The sequence below is a fragment of the Sus scrofa genome, chromosome 2, assembly GCF_000003025.6.
Source record: "Sus scrofa isolate TJ Tabasco breed Duroc chromosome 2, Sscrofa11.1, whole genome shotgun sequence".
Taxonomy (NCBI): domain Eukaryota; kingdom Metazoa; phylum Chordata; class Mammalia; order Artiodactyla; family Suidae; genus Sus; species Sus scrofa.
In genome coordinates, this window is record NC_010444.4 from 78,744,014 (window position 1) to 78,766,885 (window position 22,872).

Below are 22,872 nucleotides of genomic sequence, written 5' to 3' on the forward strand. Positions count from 1 at the left end.
CTGTCCTCAGCTCTGAGCGGGGTACATGCACATGGATTGGCTCACTTGTCTTCGCAGTTACCCTTTGGTGGAGAAGGAAACTGGGATACAGTGATGTACGCAGAGTCACCCTGTCAGTGACAGCCAGTCATTGGCAAAGCCAGGATACACATCTGATCTCTCTGGGTCAAGAGTCTGCCTCTTCTGCCCTGTGTCACTTTTCCTGTTGACCCAAGGAACAAATGACCCCTCTGCCCTCTGAACTGCTGGTAGATTTACCAAACCACATCAGAACAATGGAGATAAGTTCCAAGTTCTCCGAAACAGCCTTCGATATCCATTGTCAAGTCCTTGTATCACGCTGTTCCCGTCTTCCTTGTCCTTCATCTTCCTGGTCTGTTTTGGGTTTTTTTCTTTTTCAGCCACACACGCAGCATGTGGAAGTTCAGGGATCCAATCTGAGCAGGACCTTCAACCTCCACCACAGCTGCAGCAACCCCTGATCCTTAACCCACTGCACCCGGCTGGGGATCAAACCTACACCTCCGCAGAGACAAACCAGATCATTAACCCACTGCGCCACAGCAGGAACTCTTCCTGATCATTTTATAAAGGACACATGTACAATCTTTCCCTAAGGTCTCTGGAGGAGTCCGTAAACGCCGAGGAGGAGGAAAATGCAGACCCTCTGCAGGCTGTGCATGCAAGTCTGCAGGTAAGCCAGCACCACCATCTCAGCCCAGCTACCTGAGGCAGCTCTGTCACCGAGGGGGTTCCTTTTATTCATTTGTTCATCACTTGTTCAGCAAACACTGGTTGATGTCACTGAATGATGAGCACTTGGCTTAGAGCTGCAGGGAATTCAACACATGAGTCAACCTGTCCCTTTTATAAGTGTGGAGACAGCCGTGTAAGCAAAGAATTATAGTGATCTGTGAAACGGGCTTTTTCTTCTGGCTACTTGGTGAATCTTTCTGAGCCTAGCTTGCACTTGACCTCGTTGTGCTTCCCCCCTAGTCCCCCAGTGCTCTGGGCACACCTCTGGTAGGGAAAGGATGCTGTTGTAAAGTGCCCGGGTTTCCAGGTTCCCTTTCTCCAGACTGAGCCCCACAGGAGGGCTCACATCCCGTCATTCTGTCCCAGGGCCTGGTAGAGTAGCTGCTCCAACAGTAAGAGCTTGAGCAACTGAGTAGGTCCATCCAAGATGTCATAGGGACATGGAACACCATGTCCTGCCAGGGACGGGAATGAGAACAACTGACAGGCTCCCTGCCCACCTGAGGGCAGCACCCCGCTTCTGCTCACAGAATCACACCGGCAACGTCTATGCCGCAGGTGCTCTTCACATTTTTATTATAAATAGAGGAGATGCTTTCGAGGGCACCACTTTGGGGTTTTTTTATGTTAATGGTTTTATTTTATTTTTAATTTTTATTTCTTCTTGTTACCTTGTACTTTAATTTTTTATTTTTATTTTTTTAAGATTTTAGGAGTTCCTGTCGTGGCTCAGTGGTTAACGAATCTGACTAGGTTCGATCCCTGGCCTTGCTCAGTGGGTCAAGGATCTGGCATTGCCATGAGCTGTGGTGTAGGTCGCAGACGTGGCTTGGATCCCGCGTTGCTGTGGCTGTGGTGTAGGTCAGTGGCTACAGCTCCCGATTAGACCCCTAGCCTGGGAGCCTCCATATGCCGCGGGAGCGGCCCAAGAAAATGACAAAAAAGACAGAAAAAAAAAAAAAAAGATTTTTAGTTTTTCTATTGTAGTCGATTTACAATGTCCTATCAATTTCTGCTCTGTAGCATAGTGACCCAGTCATACATATACATGTACATTCTTTCTCTCCCATTATCCCCCATCATGTTCCATCATAAGTGACTAGATACAGCTCCCTGTGCTATACAGCAGGATCTCATTGCTTATCCACTCCAAATGCAATAGTTTGCATCTACTTACCCCAAACTCCCAGTACACCCCACCCCCTCCTTGGCAACCACAAGTCTGGTCTCCATGTCCATGAGTTTGTTACTTTTCTGTAGATAGGTTCATTTGTGCCATATATTCGATTCCATATATAAGTGATAATGTATGGTATTTGTCTTTCTCTTTCGGACTTACTTCACTTAGTATGGGAGTCTCTAGTCCCATTCATGTTATTGCACATAGCATCATTTTGTTCCTTTTTATGGCTGAGTAGTATTCCATTGTGTATATGTACCACATCTTCTTAATCCATTCATCTATTGATGGACATTTACGTTGTTTCCATGTCTTGGCGATTGTGAATAGTGCTGCAGTGAACATAGGGGCACATGTATCTTTTTCAATGAAAGTTTTGTTGGGATATATGCCCAGAAGTGGGATTGCTAGGTCATATGGTAGTTCTGTATTTAGTTTTCTGAGGTGCCGCCATACTGTTTTCCATAGTGCTTGAACCAATTTACATTCCCACCAACAGTAAAGGAGGGCACCCTTTTCTCCACACCCTCTCCAACATTTCTTATTTGTTGACTTGTTAATGATGGCCATTCTGACTGGTGTGAGGTGGTACCTCATTGTAGTTTTGATTTGCATTTCTCTAGTAATTAATGATGTTGAGCATTTTTTCATGTGCCTGTTGGCCATCTGTATATCTTTCTTGGAGAAATGTCTGTTCAGGTCTTTTACCCATTTTTCCATTGGGTTATTGGCTTTTTTGCTTTTGAGTTGTATAAGCTGTTTGTACATTTTAGAGATAAAGCCCTTGTCGGTTGCACGGTTTGAAACTATTTTCTCCTATTCCATAGGCTGTCTTTTTAGTTTTTTGTTTTATTTTTTTTTAATGGTTTCTTTTGCCATGCAAAAGATTGTAAGTTTGGGAGTTCCCGTCGTGGCTCAGCGGTTAACGAACCCGACTAGTATCCATGAGGACATGGATTCAATCCTTGGCCTTACTGAGTGTGTTAAGGATCCAGTGTTGCCGTGAGCTGTGGTATAGGTTGCAGACATGGCTTGGATCCTAAGTTGCTGTGGCTGTGGCGTAGGCTGGCAGCTACAGCTCAGATTCAACCCCTAGTCTGGGAACCTCCATATGTCACGGATGCGGCCCTAAAAAGACAAAAAAAAAGATTGTAAGTGATTAGGTCCCATTGGTTTATTTTTTATTTTTATTTCTGTTGCCTTGGGAGACCGACCTAAGGAAACATTTGTACGATTGATGTCAGAGAATGTTTTGCCTATCTTTTCTTCTAGGAATTTTATAGTATCTTGTCTTATGTTTACATCTTTAAGCCATTTTGAGTTTATTTTTGTGCGTGGTGTGAGGGTGTATTCTAGTTTCATTGACTTACATGCAACTGTCCAGTTTTCCTAGCACCATTTACTGAAGAGACTGTCTTTTTCCCATTTTATATTCTTGCCTCCTTTGTTGAAGATTAATTGACCATAGTTGTCTGGGTTTATTTCTGGGTTCTCTATTCTATTCTATTGGTATGTATGTCTGTTTTGGTACCAGTACCACACTGTGGTACTTGATTATTGTAGCTTTGTAATAGTCTGAAGTCTGGGAGAGTTGTGCCTCCTGCTCATTTTTTCCCCCCTCGGGATTGTTTTGGCAATTCTGGGTCTTTAATGGTTCCATATAAATTTTTGGATTGGAGTTCCCATCACGGTTCAGCAGAAACGAATCCGACTAGGAACCATGAGGCTGCAGGTTCGATCCCTGGCCTTGCTCAGCGGGTCAAGGATCCGGCATTACCATGAGCTGTGGTGTGTAGTTCGCAGATGCAGCTCTGATCTGGTATTGCAGTGGCTGTGGTGTAGGCCAGCGGCTATATCTCTGATTAGACCCCTAGCCTGGAACCTCCATATGCCATGGGTGTGGCCCTACAAAAACAAAAAGACTAAATAAATAAACTTTTGGATTGTTTGTGCTAGTTCTATGAAAAATATCATGGGTGATTTGATAGGGATTGCCTTGAATCTGTAGATTGCTTTGGGTAGTGTGGCCATTTTAACAATATTAATTCTTCCAGTCCAGGAGCATGGAATATCTTTCCATTTCTTTGACTCCTCTTTAATTTCTTTGACTAATGTTTTATAGTTCTCAGCATATAAGCCTTTCACCTCCTAGGTATTTAATTTTGGGGGGGTGTGATTTTAAAAGGTATTTTTATATTCCTTTTCTAATATTTCATTGTTAGTGTGCAGAAATGCAACCAATTTCTGAATGTTAATCTTATATTCTGCTACTTTGCTGAATTCATTGATCAGTTCAAGTAGTTTTTGTGTGGAGTCTTTAGGGTTTTCGATATTTAATATCATGTCATCTGCATGGAGTGACAGTTTTACCTCTTCTCTTCCAGTTTGGATATTTTTGTTTGTTTTGTTTGTCTGATTCTGTGGCTAGCACCTCCAATTCTATGTTGAATAAAAGTGCTGAGAGTGGGCATCCTTGTCTTATTCCAGATTTTAGTGGGAAGGCTTTCAGCTTTTCTCCATTGAGTGTTATATTGGCTGTGGGTTTGTCATCAATGGCTTTATGTTAAGGTATGTTCCCTCTATACCCACCTTGGTAAGTTTTTATCATGAATGGATGTTAGACTTTGTCAAAAAAAAAAAAAAAAAAAAAAAAAAAAAAGACTTTGTCAAATGCTTTTTTTGCATCTATTGAGATGATCACGTGGTTTTTGACTTCTTTTTTTTTTGTTAACGTGGTGTGTGGTGTATGACGTTGATTGATTTGCATATGTTGAACCATCCTTTATGAACCTGGGATGAATCCCACTTGGTCGTGGTGTATGATCTTTTTTATAGGTTGTTGGATTCAGTTGGCTATAATTTTGTTGAGCATTTTGCGCACCACTTTAACATGTCAGCTCTTGAATCTTTGGGTCTGCACTTCCTGTTTCTTTACTCACAGACTTAATTTTTCATCATCCCTTCTGTAGGATATACTTGTTTGCAAATTTCACATATCATTCTTCTGTGTTGCTATATAGTTTTTCAGTGATTGTCATTTTTAAAAGTACCTACAGAATATAGTGGATATACCAATATTTATTCCCTTCTTACCAGGCATTTAGGTTGTTCCCAAACTTTTGCTGCTATAAATATTTGCTATTATTTGTGACATTTTAATGAGCATCTTGTACCTTTGTTGTCATTTGGAACTATTGGACCAGGGAGTGTGGACATTTGCAAAGTTCTCGCTAAGCTGTGCCCTGCAGCTTTCCCCCAGCGTGCCAGTGTGCTCTGTTCAGGACATCTGTGTCCCATTACCTTCCAGCAGAATTCCTTTCCTGGTAACGGTGTAGATGTGAGTCCTGAGGGGCCTCAGAGTTGCACTGGGGATTTTCAGTATGGGTGCCTACTTTCTAACTCTGAGAATAAACTTACTTCCCAATCCTATAGGAAAAACCCCAGCCCTCAGAGAGCCGCTGGCTGAAGTATCTGGAAAGTGACTCCAAAGACCTGGGGCTGGAAGAAGGAGGCACGCCCTCAGCTACCACCACAGAGACGCCAGACCCTCCCTTCAGTACAGGCCTGCCTAGAAAAAGGTGCCAAGCTAGTGACTAATCCAGCCCTAACCCATACCCGCCTTGTTGACCCACTGTTGGGGGGACTGGCGGGTAGCTTCTGAAAGTTGTCAGGAAGTCTTAGTGACATGAGCCGCTGGCACCGTCACCCTGAGTCCCCTGGCCTGGCCGGGTACCAGGTGCTGCCAGTGCAGAGGTGAGGGCTGGGCAGGATGCCCTCGGGGGGCCTTTTGTGATGCTCACTTAACTCTGAACATCTAAACAGCACTGACCTCAGGGAAGAATTTAAGGGCAGAGATGACAAAGCAAAGTGTAGCCAGAGGGGCTGACAGGCCTAGGGGCTTTTAGCCGAAAATCAGAAGAAAGACCTGACTTTCATGGGTCTCTGCTTTAGTCTTACTCAGCATTTCAGTGAGTTTTCTGAGAGACTGCCTCATCCAGATCTAGGTTGCCCTGCCGGGGAAGATGCTACTGGGAGGTAGATTCTAGTTCAAAATAAGAACTTTCCAGCAACTACAAGCTATAGAGCAGAGAAATGGATTCTGTGGATGTCACCAGGCAGTCTGTGGTTGGTGGTGAGGCAGAAGCTAAGCAGCCACCTGGGCAGGTATGAGGGATGACAAGGTCTTTACCTGTGCCGGGTGTCACACTAGGTCACCACTAAGTCAAGACCAAGAGGACTGTTCACTGGTCAGACTGAGTGGTTTTTTTTTTTGGTTTTTTTTTCTTTTTTTGGTCTTTTTAGGGCCACCCTGCTGCACATGGAGGTTCCCCGGGCCAGGAGTCAAATTGGAGCTACAGCCACCGGCCTACACCACAGCCACAGCAGTGCGGGATCTGAGCCATGTCTTCGACCTACACTACAGTTTATGGCAATGCTGATCCCCAACCCACCGAGCAAGGCAGGGATCTTTCCTCCTCGTGTTTCCTAGTCAGATTCATTTCCCCTAAGCCACGACAGGAACTCCCCAGGCTGGGTTTGTTTTTTGTTTGTTTGTTTTTAACTGTCTTTTTAGGGCCGTACCCGCGGCATAGGGGGCAACCTGGTGAGTGAGGCTAGGGATCTAACCCCCATCCTCATGGATGCTAGTCAGGTTCATTAGCCACTGAGCCACAACAGGAACTCCCCCAGACTGGGTTCTTAACCGCACTTTCCATCTGCCAGGAGATGGGGCCAGAGCACAGTTCAGCCTCCAAGCTGCCCTGATGTCCAGGACTTTAGAAACTGTAAGGTCACCTCGGAGCCTCTGAAGGTCAGTGATTGAGGACAGTGTTTCTCTTCTGGTCCCAGTGGCCACTGAGCACATGTAGGATTTTTAAATTGTTTTGTGAACAGTTAAAGTATGAGACTTAGACCCCCTAAAACCCAACTTCCTACCTGGGTGTCTTGTTTGCTTGGTCTTAAGCCAGCTCCTTTCTCTGACCTGCACTGTTTCCTTGCCATGCTCCTCCTGGCACTAGTGTTAACTCCCCGTCAAAAGGGCAGCTTGATGCCCTTGGAGGCAACCAGGGTTGACAGTAGGGCTTTTTTACGTCAGGCCTGTTCTCTTCATTTCATGTGGAGCAGAGGGGAAGGCCTTTGTTGGACTGTTCAGCATGGGGCCTGCCCTGGATTTCATTCATTCAGTCACTTATTTTTGTCTTTTTAGGGCTGCACCTGTGGCATATGGAAGTTCCCGGGCTAGGGTCTACACCACAGCCCACCACATGGGATTTTTTTTTTTGTCTTTTTGCTATTTCTTGGGCCGCTCCCTCAGCATATGGAGGTTCCCAGGCTAGGGGTCGAATCGGAGCTGTAGCCTCCGGCCTACGCCAGATCCACAGCAACGCAGGATCAGAGCCGCGTCTGCAACCTACAGCACAGCTCACGGCAACGCCGGATCGTTAACCCACTGAGCAAGGGCAGGGACCGAACCCGCAACCTCATGGTTCCTAGTTGGATTCGTTAACCACTGCGCCACGACGGGAACTCCAACATGGGATTCTTAACTCACTGAGCGAGGCCGGAGATTGGACCCACGTCCTCAGTCCTGCTAGTCAGGTTTGTTACTGCTGAGCCACAACAGGAACTCCTGAAACCCAGTTTTCAGTGCATCCTTGTTTCCTGAAGTAGGAGAGGCCAGGCCCCAGTACTACTGTCACATCTCCTGGGGGGACTCTGAAGCCTCTTCCACAGCTAAAAACCATCGACATGGTTCTAGAGAGACCTTCCCACTTGCTTGGCAATGACCACATGGCCCTTGCTACTTGCACCCATCTCAGGCACTCCCTCACCGGATGTTAAGGTTCCCGTGAGATTCCCTGATCACATGAGAAAATCTCCCCTTTTGGGAAAGCCTGGTCATGGAATCTGGCAGAGCATCTGGAGTGAGGTAGAGGGCATATATTTGCTGGCCTTTGCTAAACTTCAAAATCAAAGCATGGCCCTAGCCTGCCAGCCTACAGTCAAGTAGCGCAGAGCAGAAAGCGTCAGTGCCCAGAGGAAGAGGTGAGGACCAGTGCAAGTATGGGAAACTCCTCCTCGCCCTGTGCCTCACCTGCTGGACACTCCTCTGCTCAGAGAACGTGGCCTTCACCTTGTGTTTCCATGCAGGATCATGCTGGCCTGGCAGCAAAGGTCAAAGGAAGCAGTCCTGTGGACTGGGACACCAGGGAGCTCATCATTCCTCGAGAACCAGCACGTCCTGCCCAGCAGGTCAAGGCCACGTCTTCTAAGTGGGAACAGTTTCTTCCACCACTTGGAAACAGCTCAAGTGTGGACACGGAGCCCCCGACACCCCTGCAGCAAGGACACAGGCCAGCGCTGGCAGCACAGGCTGAGCAGGGGACTCCCAGACCTCAGGCCCCAAGGGAAGGAGGCCTCCGTGGGACCCCTGGTGCACTCCAGCCTCCTCAGGACTCACACTCTGCCATGCCTGAGCCCAAGAGGCTCTGTGGGAAGACCCCCAGGCAGCCACAGGGCACGGGCCCATGGGCAGAGGGTGGGCTCTTGGTCAGAGGGGCACAGGAGCCTTCACCCATGCGACTGTGTGACCTCTTTAAAACCGGTGAGGACTTTGATGATGATCTGTGAATTGAAACTAGTATGGTGTTAATGTGGACCTATATTTTTAATGTAGACACAGCTGTCACATGAGCCCTTCTCCACTTGACCTCTGTGCCCCTGGAAACAGCTCCACAAAATGCTTTTCAACAGTAGGACTGAAATGATTCCTGGCGACTACCAAGAACCGAGAAGAAACGTGACTAGCACACAGATCATCTCTGTTGTGACATTTTTTGATTAAAGTGCTTATACCATTTAATTACAGATTGTTTACAAATGTGGTAACAGAATGGCTACAAAGTGATTTTCTTACTTTAAAAGCAGCTGACAGCACTGGGAAATGAGAGAACTACAGTGGTTATGAAACAGGCAGTACTCAGTGAACACCAAGGTCAGTTCCCCTTCCAGCCCTTCTCTAGTCCCAGATGTGCAGCCAAAGTCCCAGAGCTGTCCTGCCCTCTGGTACTCACCACAGGACAGCCACCTCCGCCCCGACACAATGCTGGCTATACTCTAGCTCCATTCAGAGTACATCCGTTTCTAGCAGAAAATCAACTACATATTAGTGTACTATTAGTCATTTTAAAAAGAAAAAAAAAAGGAAAAGAAACAGCAGAAGGCCATTAGGCAAGATCTGTTCTGGACTGCTGGTGTAACCCTGTGGGGGACAGCGGGAACATTGACACGGTGTGGCCTCCACATCCTCCCCAGTCTCGGCTCTGCTGGGGGTGCTGGCTGCAAGGGGCCAGGCGCCCAAACGTTTCTCAGCTATCAGCTCCCACACACGTAGAACTCCACCCTCGTGTCACTTGCTCTACTGCCCCGATGGCTTTGTGCGTCCCCACCCCCCAGATTCTGGAAGAAGAATGCAGAGAAATGGGCCCTTACAGAGGCACGGGGGTTCTACACTAGTTCAACACAACTATGAGACAGGAAAGGGGACACAGAAGAGGTGAGCAAACACTGTCACAAGGGCGGTGGGTGTTTCGAATACTGGATGGTGTCCAGGGCAGCCCCGATGTCATAATTCTTGGTCTGTAGGAGCCTGGTCAGCCAGCCACCTTCATCAGAGAACCCCATGGACAGCATCTGGGAGAGGGACTCGATCAGCCGGGGGTCAGCTTCTGCCAGAGAGAGTAACAACAGCCATGAGGGAGAGCCACTGCGCCCCAAATACAACCTCATGTGGCAGCAAGTACCCAGGGCCTGCAGGGCCTGGCCCTTTCACAAGGTCTGAACCCTCACAGGGACCCTCCCAGGCAGGGACTGGCAAGCTTTTCCTGTAAAAGGTCCGAGGAGTATATTCTAAGCTTCTTTGCAAGCTATCTGGCCTCTGTCACTATTCAACCCTGCCGTGGCGGCATAAAAGCAGCATTTTTATGTAAACAGATGAGCATGGCTGTGTTCCAGTAAAACTTATATTTATGAACACTAATTTGAATTTCATCTAATTTTCCCAGGTTGACTTTTTTCCAATCATTATAAAAATGAAAAAATCATTCTTGGTTCATAGGTCATAGTTTGCCACTCTGCGCCCAAAGGCAGAGAAGGTAGCTCCTAGTAGCCCAAGGGCTAAATTTTGGCCCAGATGGGTTTCCCCTTGAATACTGTTTTAAACATTACTGTCATGTGACAGTAATGAGCCACGGCAGGATGTCTGTCACCTCTTCAGTGTGTGTTCTCCAGGCTGCCATACTCTGCAGCCAGCCCCGCTGCCTTCCACATCACCCACTTCTCACAGTGACTTCCTGCCTGGCTCCTGGCAGAACCGTGGCTGTGACCCCTGCTCTCAGGGTGGCACTTTCTGTGGGGAAACGATGACGATGGACTAAGTCCACCTTCAGTAGTGTGTGGCAGTGGCAGTACCAGAGCCAGTGCCACCTCTGTAGCACATCTGCCTTCATAATTCCAGGCCTGGGCGTTAAGTTTAAGGAATTACTAAAATGAGCTGAGCTCACTAGGGCTCAGTGTAGACACAGGGAAGAAAACCACCCCCTACTTTTCTCTCATGTCAACAGACAGGCCCCACAGTAGAGAACATGACATCTTTCTGTGTTGCTAAAAGCAGAATATTGTCAACAGAAAAGGCAGAAATACAAAACTGCTTGAGATCACTTGCCTGGTGGCAGATGTGGGTACAATGCCGCTTCCTTCAGCCCTGTGGGTCCTTCCTGGGAAGGGTTCAGAGAGCTTGGCCCTTCAGATTCAGGCATCTGTAGAGACTGGAGTTCACCTGTAGACGGGTCCACCTCTTTGGAAGATAAATGGGTCCAGTCATCGTCTCCTCCTGAACAGTTGTCAGACTCCATCTGTTCCTGGAACAAACCCCGCCTTGTGAACACACAAGAACAAGAGGCCCACCTGACTACAGCCTCGATTCCTGGGACAGGTGGGGCATGGAGGACCAGCAAGAGGCTATAGGAATATGTTTTCTTTAGAGTTCTCGTGGAGGGTTCACAGAATGACTTGGATAACACCAACTTGACTCTGCAACAGAAATGGGGCCCACTAGCCGTGAGTGCTGGGGAGGGGCTGTGCTTAGGGTGCTGGGAGACACTGGCAGCCTCAGGGGATGGGGCGGGAGGATGCTTGCCTCAGGCTGCACCCCCGACTCCAGGGCGATCTTATTCATTTGCTCCACCAGACACTGGGCCGTGCCCTCCACCTCCCCGTCCGGCTTGCTAGGGTCGGAAGAGCAGCTGCTCGGCTGAGAGCTGCACTTGTCCTCTGTGCTGGAGCTGCCTGGGGAGGTGGGTGTCAGGCGGCTTCTCTTCCCTCCATGTTCCACGTCAATATCGACTTCGATGCCTAGGAGCCAGGGAGAAAACAAAAACTTGATTGATCCCAGCTAACATCCTGGGTCAGCTTCAGAGCCAGAAAGTCCATAAAGGGCCTTTGTCTTGCCCCTCACTGTGCAGGACAGCGGCTGCACGGCAGGCAGGGCCTGGCCCAAGGAACAGGGTGAGAGCCAAATACCACGTGTGGCCAGAACCACCCCCGCTACGGCGCCGAGGACACAGAAAGCACCGCACTTGTGTTCAGGGAAAAGCATGCAGAGTGAACGCTCAAATTCTGCTTATGAGGCAGGCAGACAGGCCGTGCGAGCTCTGTGAGGCCCACGAGGCTGGAAGCACAGGGCACCCGGCCACCTCCAGGCTCTCCAGCTCTGGGGTAGTGCTCACTGAGGAGCAGGGAGAGCACAATCACCGGAGCTATGTTTGTAATTAAGCAATTTTAATTTGTTACGGGACTACATGCCCACAGCTTAGAATCAAGTAATTCCAAAAGGCTATAGAAGATTCCCAACCCCCTGCCACACAGCCCGGCCTGCTCTCCGGAGACAGCTTGCAACCAACCCTCAGTGCTCCTTCCTTCTTTCTTGACGGTTTACAGTTCATTTCTTGCCCTGGAAGAGTAACACTTACCTCCCCTTCTTTCAAAAATTCCAGTTTTGGTGCAGACAACCTTCAGTGTTTCCATTAGCGCTGCGATATAAACATCATCTTGGCTGGGCCAAGTAGTGGACTTACTTCCTTGCAGAGTGTCTCTGTTTCTGCAGCATGACTGCTGCCCTGTTTCATGTGCTAACTTTCCCCATTTTCTCCCATAGCTTCTCGATCATGTTCTCTGCATGGGTTCAGTGTGTTGGATGCTCCACAGGTGGTTTTCTTTCCTGGAGATCAGCCCTCTTGGGCACAGAGCCTGCAGCTCCAGCCTGGAATGGGCAGAGGCACAGCTCCTACGCCTTTCCTTCCATTCCTGACAACTTTTTCTGCTTTCATACTTGGATCATGTCAGATGAGACTACTGCCTTCTGGCTCCCAGGGCTGTGCTCTTGAATCCCCAAGCTTTTCCAGCAACCCGGAGTATTTCAGGAAGCTCTCTTTCTCTCAAGGGTTCTGACATGTGATGACAACAAGCTCTGATGTGGGGTCTTTTCAGTCATTGTTCAAGGCACTTGGGGTCCCTTTCAATCCAGAGATTATAGTTTCCTTCGTGCCAAGAGACCATCTTATACTCTGTTAATCTCCTCCATTCTGTTTACTCTGTTTTCGTTCTGGAATCCCTTCATACTACACTGGGCCTCCAGGATTAACCCTCAAATTACCCCATCTTTTCTCTCCTTCTGCCTCTGTTTTGCTTCTAGAATATTTCCTTGAGATGATCTTAAAACCTAAGGTTTCTTTTGAAGTTTTCTTCTTTTTTTTTCCTAATTCCAAGAACATTCTTCTTCGGCTCCCTTTTGTTAGCATTGGCAGGGTATCCTAGTTGTCATGGATGCAGCTACTTTTCTGTACCTGAGGATGCTAACATTCTCTTCTCTATTGCATCCGTTCTCGAGTTCCTTCTTTCCCATGTGTGGAAGTTTTCCCAAATGGTTGATGATCCATGGCTGTCTGATCCTAACGAGGCACTAGGAAGCCGCACTCTGGGGGGCCAGGGCCGTCATGAGCTTCCATCTTCAGGGTGCCGGGGAGCAGGGCCAGGCACTGGGGTCCTGGGTCGCAGAGAGAGTCCCTGATGCATTTAGCGTCTCCTGAGCAGGGACTCCCTGGCTCCTGCCAGACTCCCTCTCATTCATGATGCCCAACCGCAGGCTGGTGCCTCACCCTGTCCTGCATCCCCAGGGGCCCCACCCCCGAAGCTTCCCTTTGTCAAGTGCGCCAGCAATTAAACACCAGGTCTCCCTGGAGCATGGGCAAGGGCCAGCACCTGGCGGAGTGGGACCCTGAGGTCTCCGTCCCCTTGTTCCCTGGCCTTCCCTGGTCCCTGCACAGCCAATCTTGCTCCTCACTGGCATCCCTCAGTTGCTCACTGCCCTCCATCCATTTCTCAACTTCCAGGAGTTTTGTGACATTGTTTTATCTTACTCTTCATTACTTTTTTCCCTTTTTCTCTATCCATGTTGCTTTGTACTTGTTTTGTTTAATCCCCCTATTATTTTTGTAGAGCTTGAGGAGCAAGCAGAGATAAAAGCAGGCTTAGGTACCAGTACCCCTGTCTGCAATATTCAAATTTATTATTTCTTCTTCCATTTTCCCCCTCAGCTTTGCATTATGAAAGGTGCAAGCAAAAGATAAGCAGGAAGAACAATACAAGCACCCATAATACTGTCTCACTTTTTTAAATGGGCGAACGATGTGATTGTTCTGTAAGTGGATTATTGAGAGATGACTCAACTTGGGTTCCTCCAACTTGATAAGCTGAGACTTCAGGGCTTCAAGACTGCACCACAGCCTGTGCCCTGCTGCCCCCAAAGCCTCTGTGTGGGGAGCATTTATGCAAGGACCCATGACAAGGAGGGGTCCTCCTGGATTATGTCCTAGGTGGCAGTGACTGTGACCTCCAGCCAGGTACAGCCCTGGGCCTTGTGGCATGGCTCATCTGGCTCTCACAGCACCTACCAAAAAAAAGGCCTTGGGTTTTTCAAGTCACTGACTCACTGCAGAGACCGCCCTCCGGGAGGTATCAGTGGCTACATGCCCTCTGGGCCCCTGCTCTGGGAACAGTCCCTTCTAGGCAGTTAGCAGAGTGAGTCATCCTATTAGTTCCTCATAAGAAAGCAAAATACCCATGACTCCAACAAGAGTTTGAGCCATTCCTCAAGTGGCAGTTACTTTAAGGCATGTTTACTGAAAGGTTCCTTGTTGTGTAGGGTCCAAGTTCCTCCCTAGTTAGTAGACAACAATTTTTCATCCACTCTGAGAGATCTGAGGAGGCCTTAATTCTCCTCCCCAAAGGCTTCTGAACACTTACAAAATTATTTCCATGCATCCTGAGTGGGGAATCCAGGTCAAGTTCTGAAACAACTTCACAAGCTCAGATGGGTCTCCGGATGGATAGCAAGCGTAATGCAGAGTCTCCTGGGAGGACTTTAGAACAGAAGGACCCCAGACCCTACCCAAGACCCCCCTATGGAAACAGGGGGCCTGGGACTCCACACTGCTTTCAAGTCCCCTGCCTGAAACTAGACTTGGTTTTGTGACTTCCCAGGTTGTCTCATTTGTTCTTTTAGGGAAGGACTTTGTTCTTTGGAATAATTCATTTTAATAGAGTTTCCATATACCAAAATATACACCGAAACCCCTATGTTGGTGATTCTGATGCCCGGCAGACTTGAGAACCCCTGGCCAGTTGCTGTCTTCCAAAAAGAAACTTCCTATGGCCCCTAAGTAACAGCCCATTAGTTGGAAATTCTGAAAATTCTACGTCTTTCACTATTTCTTGAGTAAGTGGCAGGGTTTCGGGAGAGCCGCTCTCCCAGGATTAAATTCTCATCACTGCTCCACTGTGACCATCCTGGGAAAGCATTAGATCTAGCAATTGAATGCAGGGTGGGTGGTGGGTGGGTGGCGGGTAGGTTGGGCGCCCTCCCACAGCATTCTTTCAGACATCGGACACTGCCTGCCCCCACAATCACAAAGGTTAGCTCTCTTCTAGCCTGACACCATGGATCCACGTCAGTCAACTGCAGTAGCTGATGCGCGCTGCCCCTACACAGCAGGCTCTTTCTACAGTCTCAAAGCTCTGGCCTCCGGCCAGGTCACACAATGGAGGTGCATGGCTCGCCCACCCAGACGCCTACTCTGAGCCTGTGCAGCCCTGGCCGCACACAGAGAACCTTCTTCCCCCTCCACTCCCTTCTCCATGGCACCCGCACAAGCCAGCACTCAGCAAGCACCAGGAAAGACTGGGGGTTGTACAAAAGGGAGGAAAAGCAAAACAGCATCTCCGCAAATGGCTCACTCAAGTCCTTGAGGAAGCCCCAGGGCTCACGTTAGGGGAAAGGACAGACAGGCCAAAGGACAGACAGGCCACAGATGACAGGCCAGCCCTGCAACTGAGCCTGCTCACCCTCCCCAGTGGGATTACCCCAACCAAACGCTGGCTCATTCCACTTCGCTCCACGTGGAAAGCTCAAGAATTTGGCAGGGAATTCAACCTCTAATGGCCTGTGGCGTAGCACTTGGCCAAGGTTGATCTGGGGCAACAATCCTTACCGGTCTCAAGGACACATCAGCTGCCACTCCTCTGCAGAATCCCAGAAAAAGCCACAAAACAGCCACCTACACAGGGGTTACCAAAATGCTCCGCTGATGTCAGAGGATGGACAAGGTGGCCACTTACCCAGAGGGCTGAGGGCAGCTGCCACACTCTCCCCTACGTTCTTGAGGAAATTCACATTGGGATCCTCTGATGGACCAGAAGCTTTGAGGTTAGAAAAGAAAAAGGTATGTTTAACTCAAAGCACATCTCTCAATGACCAACAGCTGTCACAGTCCTGTCACCTTCATCCCAGGAGCCTTCCACCGGGGGCCTTGTCCCAGTGGCCTCCACTCGAGGGCTTCCCTCTCTCCCTCCCTCTCCAGGCCACCCCCTGCGCCCCTTTCTTTGTCCTCCCCCTTCATCTGTGTGCCTGGTGCTCAGGAACCCCACACAGGGCTCAGGACACAGCATGACAAATAGCACTCACTGAAAATCAAACAAATATCCCTATCTTTGTCCCTAAAGATGAGGCAAATCAAAAGACACAGTGAGATTAATAAAACCAGCATAAAACCAGAATCCAAAAGTTCAGAATGTAAGTCATGTGTAAGTTTTTAACTTGGAGACTGTATTTTAAAAGATGTGAGCGGATTTGGCTCTGACTTTCCTGACGGCTAACGTGAAAGAGAAGAGAGCTCGTTGCAGAGATGCAGGTGCCAGTAGGGCCTCCCTGTTTGTAGGGGAGGGCCGCCTCAGGGGGCAGCATGGCCAGGCGGGCAGGGTCAGGTGCACCAGTGACCTTGGCCCTGGGGCCCCTCAGTTCTCCCACTTATGGAACGGAGATAAGGCCCCACACTCCGCGGGTGTGATGAGGATTAAACGCCATGAACGGCCATGAAGTGCGCAGCCCAGCCACAGGCATGCAGCAATGCAGGATGCAGGGAAGGCCCTCACCCCTCGCCCCTCACAGGCCAGCCGCCACAAGCCTCACCTGATTCCTCAGCAGGGCCAGGGCGAGCATCCCCCGCTCGAGGAGGACGTGGGCTCCAGTTCCCCGGCGGGCCCATCTCCCAGCCAGGCCACCCGAAGTGCCCATGTCTCAGCTTCCGGAGCCAGCGGCTGTGAGAGAAGCCCTGGAGAGAGAGGGGCAGGGGGCCAGCTTAGGGGGGCTCCTGTCACCCCCACCCATCCTGGGCCCACAGGAAGGACGCACTCACCTCAGAAAGGTGCCCAAAGGGGCTGGGGAAGGCGAGCTTGCTGTGCTCCTTGTGAATGCCCTTCCCCTCGCAGGCAGCGCACAGGTCGTAGTCCGGGCAGACGCTGCACTTGTAGCGGGTCCCCACCACCGGCCCGTTGCAACCATCACAGATCACATTGGGGTGCACCATGTTGCGGGGCACCTCCTGCGCGCACGGGGGGCGGTGGTCCCGCCGGCACTCCTTCTTCTCTGCAGGGAGGGCAGAGAGTCGGGAGACTCGTGAGCCACAGAGAACTCCCCCCACTCCCCCCGCCCCGTCACTACCACGGGGCCATCACAGTCAGCAGGCCCCAGCACCACTCTTCAGACACCAAATCCACAGGAATTCAGTGGTTCAAGTGACCATAACCCAGCAACATGAGACTCTCTGGGAAGTTCCCTGTCTCTGCACCTGGGACCTGGGCATGTGCAGCCTGGCCGGCGTGAGGCAGCAGGGAGTTGCGTCTGCACCATTTTAGACTTGTCCGGCACTAAAATCAACCCCAAAGCTGGCCCGCAGGCACAATAAAGAGGGAACCCAAAGACCCTCTGACCTCCCCACCATGGTGGACACGGACCCTTCCTCAGAGACGATCCCGGCCCTGCCTTAAACGGCCCATAGTCTCCTCACCCCTTCTTTGGAGCAACTTCTCCATGACCTCAAGCTGGTTTGACTCAGCACAGAGCAGCCCCTTACCTTTAATGTAAATACGGAAGATGTCATCCTTCACATACGACATCGCCATCGTCAGTTCCTCGTCACTGGAAAAGGCAACCAAGTCCCCGTCCTCATCTAGAATGTTTAAAAGACAGCGCATCAACACCCAGTTGGACACAAGCTGCTGAAAGGACTGAGGCCAGTGCCAAAGGGGCCTGTGCAGGGCTATAAACTGACGCCCACCTGGGTGAGCCAGGGGCAAGCAGGGCTGGGGCCGAACTTCTCATTCACCCTGCCACTGCCTGGAAGGTGAGCACTCCAAGCTGGGCCCAGGCACACTTGGGAGGTGGAGTGCCTGTGTGCAGTGGGCAGCAGTGGTAGCACCCAGCCACCTGCCACTCTGCCTCTGGGCCAGCTGCTCTGTCAGAAAGGTGCTGTCTCCATCTACATCCAACCAGACCCTGTCAACTGTGGGAGGTCCCCATCTGCAACTGGCTCCTTGGCGTTCCAGCCCCTCCAAAATTCTTGGACCTCTTGTGGCTTAGGAAAGTAGAATATATCTTCCTGCTTCCTCCCCAACGAAGCTAAAATTATGTCTTTGTATGAAGCCTCCAACTTTTAGATGTCAGCTGAAATGATTTAAAGCACCACCACACAGAACCAACCACACAATACATGTGCAAGCCAGGTCAGGTCTATGGACCACCAAACACAACATCTACCATAAAATCAGGGACTGTGTCAAAAAGCAGAAATAGGGAGTTCCCGTTGTGGCTCAGCAGAAATAAACCCGACTAGTATCCATGAGGATGTGGGTTCAATCCCTGGCCTCGCTCAGTGGGTTAAGGATCTGGCGTTGCCATGAGCTGTGGTGTAAGTGGCAGACACAGCTCAGATCTGGTGTTGCTGTGGCTGTGGCGTAGGCCGGCAGCTGCAGCTCTGATTCAACCCTCAGCCTGGGAACTTCCATATGCCTCCGGTGTGACCCTAAAGACAAAAAAAAAAAAAAAAAAAAAAGGCAGAAACAACCTAAACACCCATCAGCTAATGAATGGCTAAACAAGATGTGGCATGACCATAAGACAATATTATTCATCCACAAAAAGGAATTAAGTACTGATACATACTACAACATAAGTAAACCTTGAAAATAGTATGTAAATAAGAGATGCCAGTTACAAGACTACATATTTTTACATGAAATGTCCAGAATAGGGGAATCCATAGAGATTAGGGGTCGCTTGGGGATTGGAGGATAGGATGATGGGGATGGGAGGAAGCTAACAGAGTTGGTGTATAAAGTGATGAAAATGTTCCCAGATGATTGTGATAATGGCTGCGCAAATCTGTGAATATACTAAAAACTCAACACTTTAAACTACAGTATGTGAACAGGAACTCAAAGTTATTTTTTTGAAAAAGCTAGGGGCTGGCGAGCTGGCAGCAGTCCTGAGGGAGGTCCCGGCACGGCCCCACCCACCGGCGGGCCTGGTCCGCCCGCCTCCCTCCCAGTCACAACAACCTCCCCCAACTCCACCCCGCGCAGCCACCGGTCACGCCAGCTCAGCTAGAAACTAGGCAGGCTCGTGAGCTCTGTCCCTACACCAACACTTCTCGAGAATGTTTTCACCTTGTCCCTCTGTCCGCTGCCAACGGGATAACGTCTGGATCCCGCCTGGCCTTGGGCAACCTATGGTCTCTCCTCCCCACCTCCGGCCAGACTGTGCAGCCCTGAGGGCTCCCCACTGCTTATTTACCCTCGTCACTTTTCTGCGTAGCCAGCCCTTCCCCCTCATCTGCCCGCCCAGGCTCTTCCGGGTTACTATCCGAACCCCCCATCTGGGGCTAGCGGGCCCCAGCTGGGCAGTAGCCAAGTGGCAGTGTAACCCGAGTGCCCCTCTAACCACCCCGTGCCCGCCGTGAGGACGCCCCCGCGCGCCCTCCCCAAGATCTGCACCATCATGGTGGGGGGAGGGGAGGCCTCTTACGTCGCCGGGCCCGATCCGCTAGGGGACTGGCAGCGCCTGACCCCACAGGTCTGGCTGTGGTCACCACTCCTGGCTACCAGAATGGCACCCAAGGCCGAAATGGGAACCCACGCGGGCCACCGCCCACCCAACGAGCGATCAAACTCCCGCAGGCGGCCCCAAGCCCCACGAGAAGGAAGGGAGCAGCGACCCTGCCCGGCAGGGCAGCACTGCGTCACGGCCCCGCACCGCTCCCCGAGAGCGCCCGGCCTGCTCACCGCGGTAGTGCGCCTGGAAGCCGCCGGGCCGTAGCACGGGGAACAGGGCGGCCACCCGGCTCAACAGCCGCTCGCAAGGTCCGGGGCCAGCCGCGGCCTCGGCTTCCGCCTCGGGCTCCGGGCTGAAACAGAAGCTGAAGCGGCGAATCTCGCGGGCCGCATCCTCCTTGCCCAGAAGGTAGGCCTTCACGGTGAGCGACGCCATGACCACCAGTTGGGGAGCAAGAGAAGAGCCCGGCGGTGGTAGCGGCGGCGGCGGCGGCAGCGGGAGGGGACGCGCGGCCTTTGTAGGGAACGCGGGTGAAGCCCCGCCCCTCATCGCTTCCTGGGGGCGGGGCCTGAGTGTCAGAGGTCTGGCTCCAGCCACCCCGGCCGTCGCGCGAGAGCCGCCCTACAGGAGCCCCAGCCTCGCTACCTCTCCCCGCCGTTGAGCCCCCTCATTCCCGACCCCTCTCCTCACCGCCCCAAGTGCACCAGGGACACCAAGAGGCCGGCCCCGCACGCTGACATCTAAGTCTGGCGCCTACCTCTATACCTGGGGCAAGGGACCGGCCAGGGTCCCGCCCTAGACCCCTCCCAGGCCTGACCAGGCCGTGACTCAGCAAAACGGAACCCAGGCCACCGGGGATGCACAGCTCAGGAGGGAGGTGGGCAACAGAGGCTGGAAGCCAGGAAGAGGGGACACTGCTGACACTGCTAGCTACAACAAATTGGCTCCCGAGGCGCTGTCTTGACCTTGCCACTCTTGTCAAGGGCCCGCTCTTGCCACCAGTTTCTCAGGTGGCAGCCCACTACGCCGCCCCCAGCATCCCCCCTAATGGCCCTTTACTGGGTTAAAGCACAGACACTCAACTCAAACCTGAGCACCAGAGGAGCTTCCAGTTTAATAGGGGGTAGGGTTGAGAGATGCCAGAAGAGCACAGGATCTTCCCATCCCCACCTTGCTGGGGGGTCTGCTAAGGCTTCCTGGAGCCTCAGTGGCCACCAAATGTTCACTGAAGCCCTAAGGACTCCCCATCGGTACTCCCCATCCATCCCCACTTGTCAGCTCAAGGTTCAGCTCAGCAAATGGTGCCCAATGGCCTGAAAGATCTCAGGTCTGTTGGCCTCATGGGCAGCCCAGGGATTACATCAACAGCCCCCACCCTACCCCACCCCCAGGAGCCAAGAAACACTCTTTTATGTAACCGAAGTGACCTGTTCAAAGTGCCTAGGGGAAGGGGGTTGTTGGGGGAGGAGGTGCCTTAGAAGAAGGTAAGCAGGCGGGTATGTCACCCTATGAATCCTCCCAAGTAGGGCTCTGTAGGTAGAAAGTCAGACCTGCTGAGTCACACTCACTTTTTTCATGGTGGGGTTTGTGGAAGTCAGTAAAACTTAAAGGGATGGGAGTTCCCATCGTGGCTCAGCGGAAACAAATCTGACTAGCATCATGAGGACGCAGGTTTGATCCCTGGCCTTGCTCAGTGGGTTAACAATCTGGTGTTGCCCTGAGCTATGGTGTAAATTGCAGACTAGCCTCAGATCCTGGGTTGCTGCGGCTGTGGTGGAGGCCAGCGGCTACGGCTCTGATTCGACCCCTAGCTTGGGAATCTCCATATGCCTCAGGTGCAGTCCTAAAAAGACAAAAACAAACAAACAAACAAAAAACCTTAAGGGAATGGGAAACCCAGAGACCATGGGGAAGGTAGATTGGGTTTGGCTAGTTTGCTGACTTGCTTGTGGAATCACAGCAGGAACCTAGCCACAGATGTGGCTTGTTCCTCCCAGAGAGTTTCAGAGTAGGTGAGGCTTTGAACCCCTGCCCAAAGCAGGGCTGTGAAGAGGACAGTCACCCTCTCATGATTCTCCCTTCATTCTTGCTGTGAGCCTGGGAAATTTACCCTCCCTGTCCACTGCCCTACAGACAGGGTTAAGGAACACAGAGCAGGCAGTGCTGGGCAGAGGCTGCAACAGCCCACAGGTGCCCCCATATGACTCAGCAACCTGGGAGCCAATCAGCCCTAGGCAGGCCAGGCAGGCCAAGAGCCTGGCATCCTGCATCCTAGAGCTTGATTGTCCCCATCTGCAAGCATGGGGGTGTGCTAGGAAAGCCCCGTGGCTCTGGGGAGCCTCCAGTTTCAGGGAGGTCTCCAGGCACAGTCTCTGTCTAAATAAGTAACTGAGACAGATGCTGCCACCAGCAACACCTTTGCTCTCTTGCCTTTTAGCTGTTTTGGGACAGTGGTGGGTTTGCAGGGAGCGATGGAAAGCTCAGGGAGAAAGGAGGTGGAAGAAAACGGGACTCTGGGAAGCAGGGAGACCCCTGCTCCTTGGGAGCCAAAAGTTCTAGCCTTCCCAGCATACCCCGCTGCTGAGCCCTGCCCTCCCTCTAGGCCTGATAAAGGTAAACAAGACGGCAGCTGGGGAACCCCCTGGCAGGGCCCTCTCCGCCTGTGCTTGTGGTCAGGTGGCCTGGCCAGCAGTGAGTCAGCATCCCATGACCTGCTGTCATAACAAGGGGATCCCCGGGCCCCTTGCTGCTACCCATATTGATAACATCTCATCAGGCAGCCAGGCAGCCGAGGTGGGGAGGTGTTGCACGGGTCTCTTCAGGACTCAGGAGCCAAAAGAGCAAGTAGAAGCCAGGGTGGCAGGGAGTTGGTGATCAGACGGTGTCCCCATGATCCAAGGCCTCCTTCCGACATCTGCTTCATTCCCCTCCCAGGGTTGCAGGGAGCTCCGTGAACCTCCCTGGTGCCCACTGACCCCCTCCCCACCCTCTAGGGCATAGCATGAACACTCTGCCAGTGGGAAAGCTTCATGCCTGAGTCTGGCCAAATGACCAGCCTCTCACTTTCCTCACCTTTGAAATGGCGCTGGAGTGGGACAACAGAGTCACCCCTCCCAGATGATGCTCCGTAGGTAGATGCATTAGTTATTACTCAGATGCCTTTGAGGATGTCAGCTGGGAGAGGGGTACCAGGCGGGAGGCTACAGCCAGGGTTGAGGTGACAGAGTGAGGAGCGCAGAAGAGACCTTGAGTCAGGGAAGGTTCTGGGAGATGAGATGAGCAGCAGTGGCTGGAAGGTCTTCTGATTTTATTGTTGTCTGGTGTGTTGTAGCCACCACCTCAATCCTCCCTTTCCTCCCTTCTAAAAATAATCCCATCCCTTTGAGGCAGAATGGTAACTCAGGTAGTCAGTATAGGAGCATGGGCTTCAATAAGT

The 22,872-nt window shown here is 51.2% G+C and overlaps 2 protein-coding genes across 4 annotated transcripts in view; one reads left to right on the top strand and one right to left on the bottom strand.

Annotated features, from left to right (window-relative positions):
• The window catches only part of MRNIP (MRN complex interacting protein), a 22,542-nt gene extending 13,403 nt beyond the window's left edge, over window positions 1–9,139 (top strand). The window contains exons 4-7 of one of the 2 annotated variants that reach the window (XM_003123640.4): window positions 619–694; window positions 5,369–5,514; window positions 6,659–6,746; window positions 8,087–9,139. In XM_003123640.4, the coding sequence (XP_003123688.1) occupies window positions 619–694; window positions 5,369–5,514; window positions 6,659–6,746; window positions 8,087–8,566 (790 nt within the window). In that variant the 3' untranslated portion in view covers window positions 8,567–9,139. The remainder of the gene's footprint in view (window positions 1–618; window positions 695–5,368; window positions 5,515–6,658; window positions 6,747–8,086) is intronic. The other variant, XM_013987518.2, reaches the window with a different exon arrangement.
• On the bottom strand, window positions 8,755–19,985 carry SQSTM1 (sequestosome 1). Of its 2 annotated transcripts, XM_003123639.4 has the most exons (8): window positions 19,667–19,985; window positions 17,461–17,556; window positions 16,744–16,973; window positions 16,518–16,659; window positions 15,668–15,748; window positions 11,133–11,347; window positions 10,659–10,854; window positions 8,755–9,663 (listed from the first exon to the last, which is right to left on the bottom strand). In XM_003123639.4, the coding sequence occupies exons 1-8, from the start codon at window positions 19,983–19,985 to the stop codon at window positions 9,506–9,508; spliced, it is 1,437 nt and encodes a 478-aa protein (XP_003123687.4). In that variant the 3' UTR covers window positions 8,755–9,505. The 2 variants fall into 2 exon arrangements, with proteins under 2 accessions (XP_003123687.4, XP_005654993.2); XM_005654936.2 differs by lacking the exon at window positions 15,668–15,748 and having other exon boundaries at window positions 19,667–19,983.

Bases quoted from the DNA above. Each gene is read 5' to 3' on its own strand.
- SQSTM1 (XM_003123639.4), bottom strand. From the start codon at position 19,985: ATGAGGGGCGGGGCTTCACCCGCGTTCCCTACAAAGGCCGCGCGTCCC. The intron at 17,557-19,666 runs GTGAGCAGGCCG...TAAACATTCTAG, and splicing joins CTTCCAGGCGCACTACCGCG to ATGAGGACGGGGACTTGGTT. The intron at 11,348-15,667 runs GTAAGTGGCCAC...CCTGGCTCCTAG, and splicing joins AGCTGCCCTCAGCCCTCTGG to GCATCGAAGTCGATATTGAC.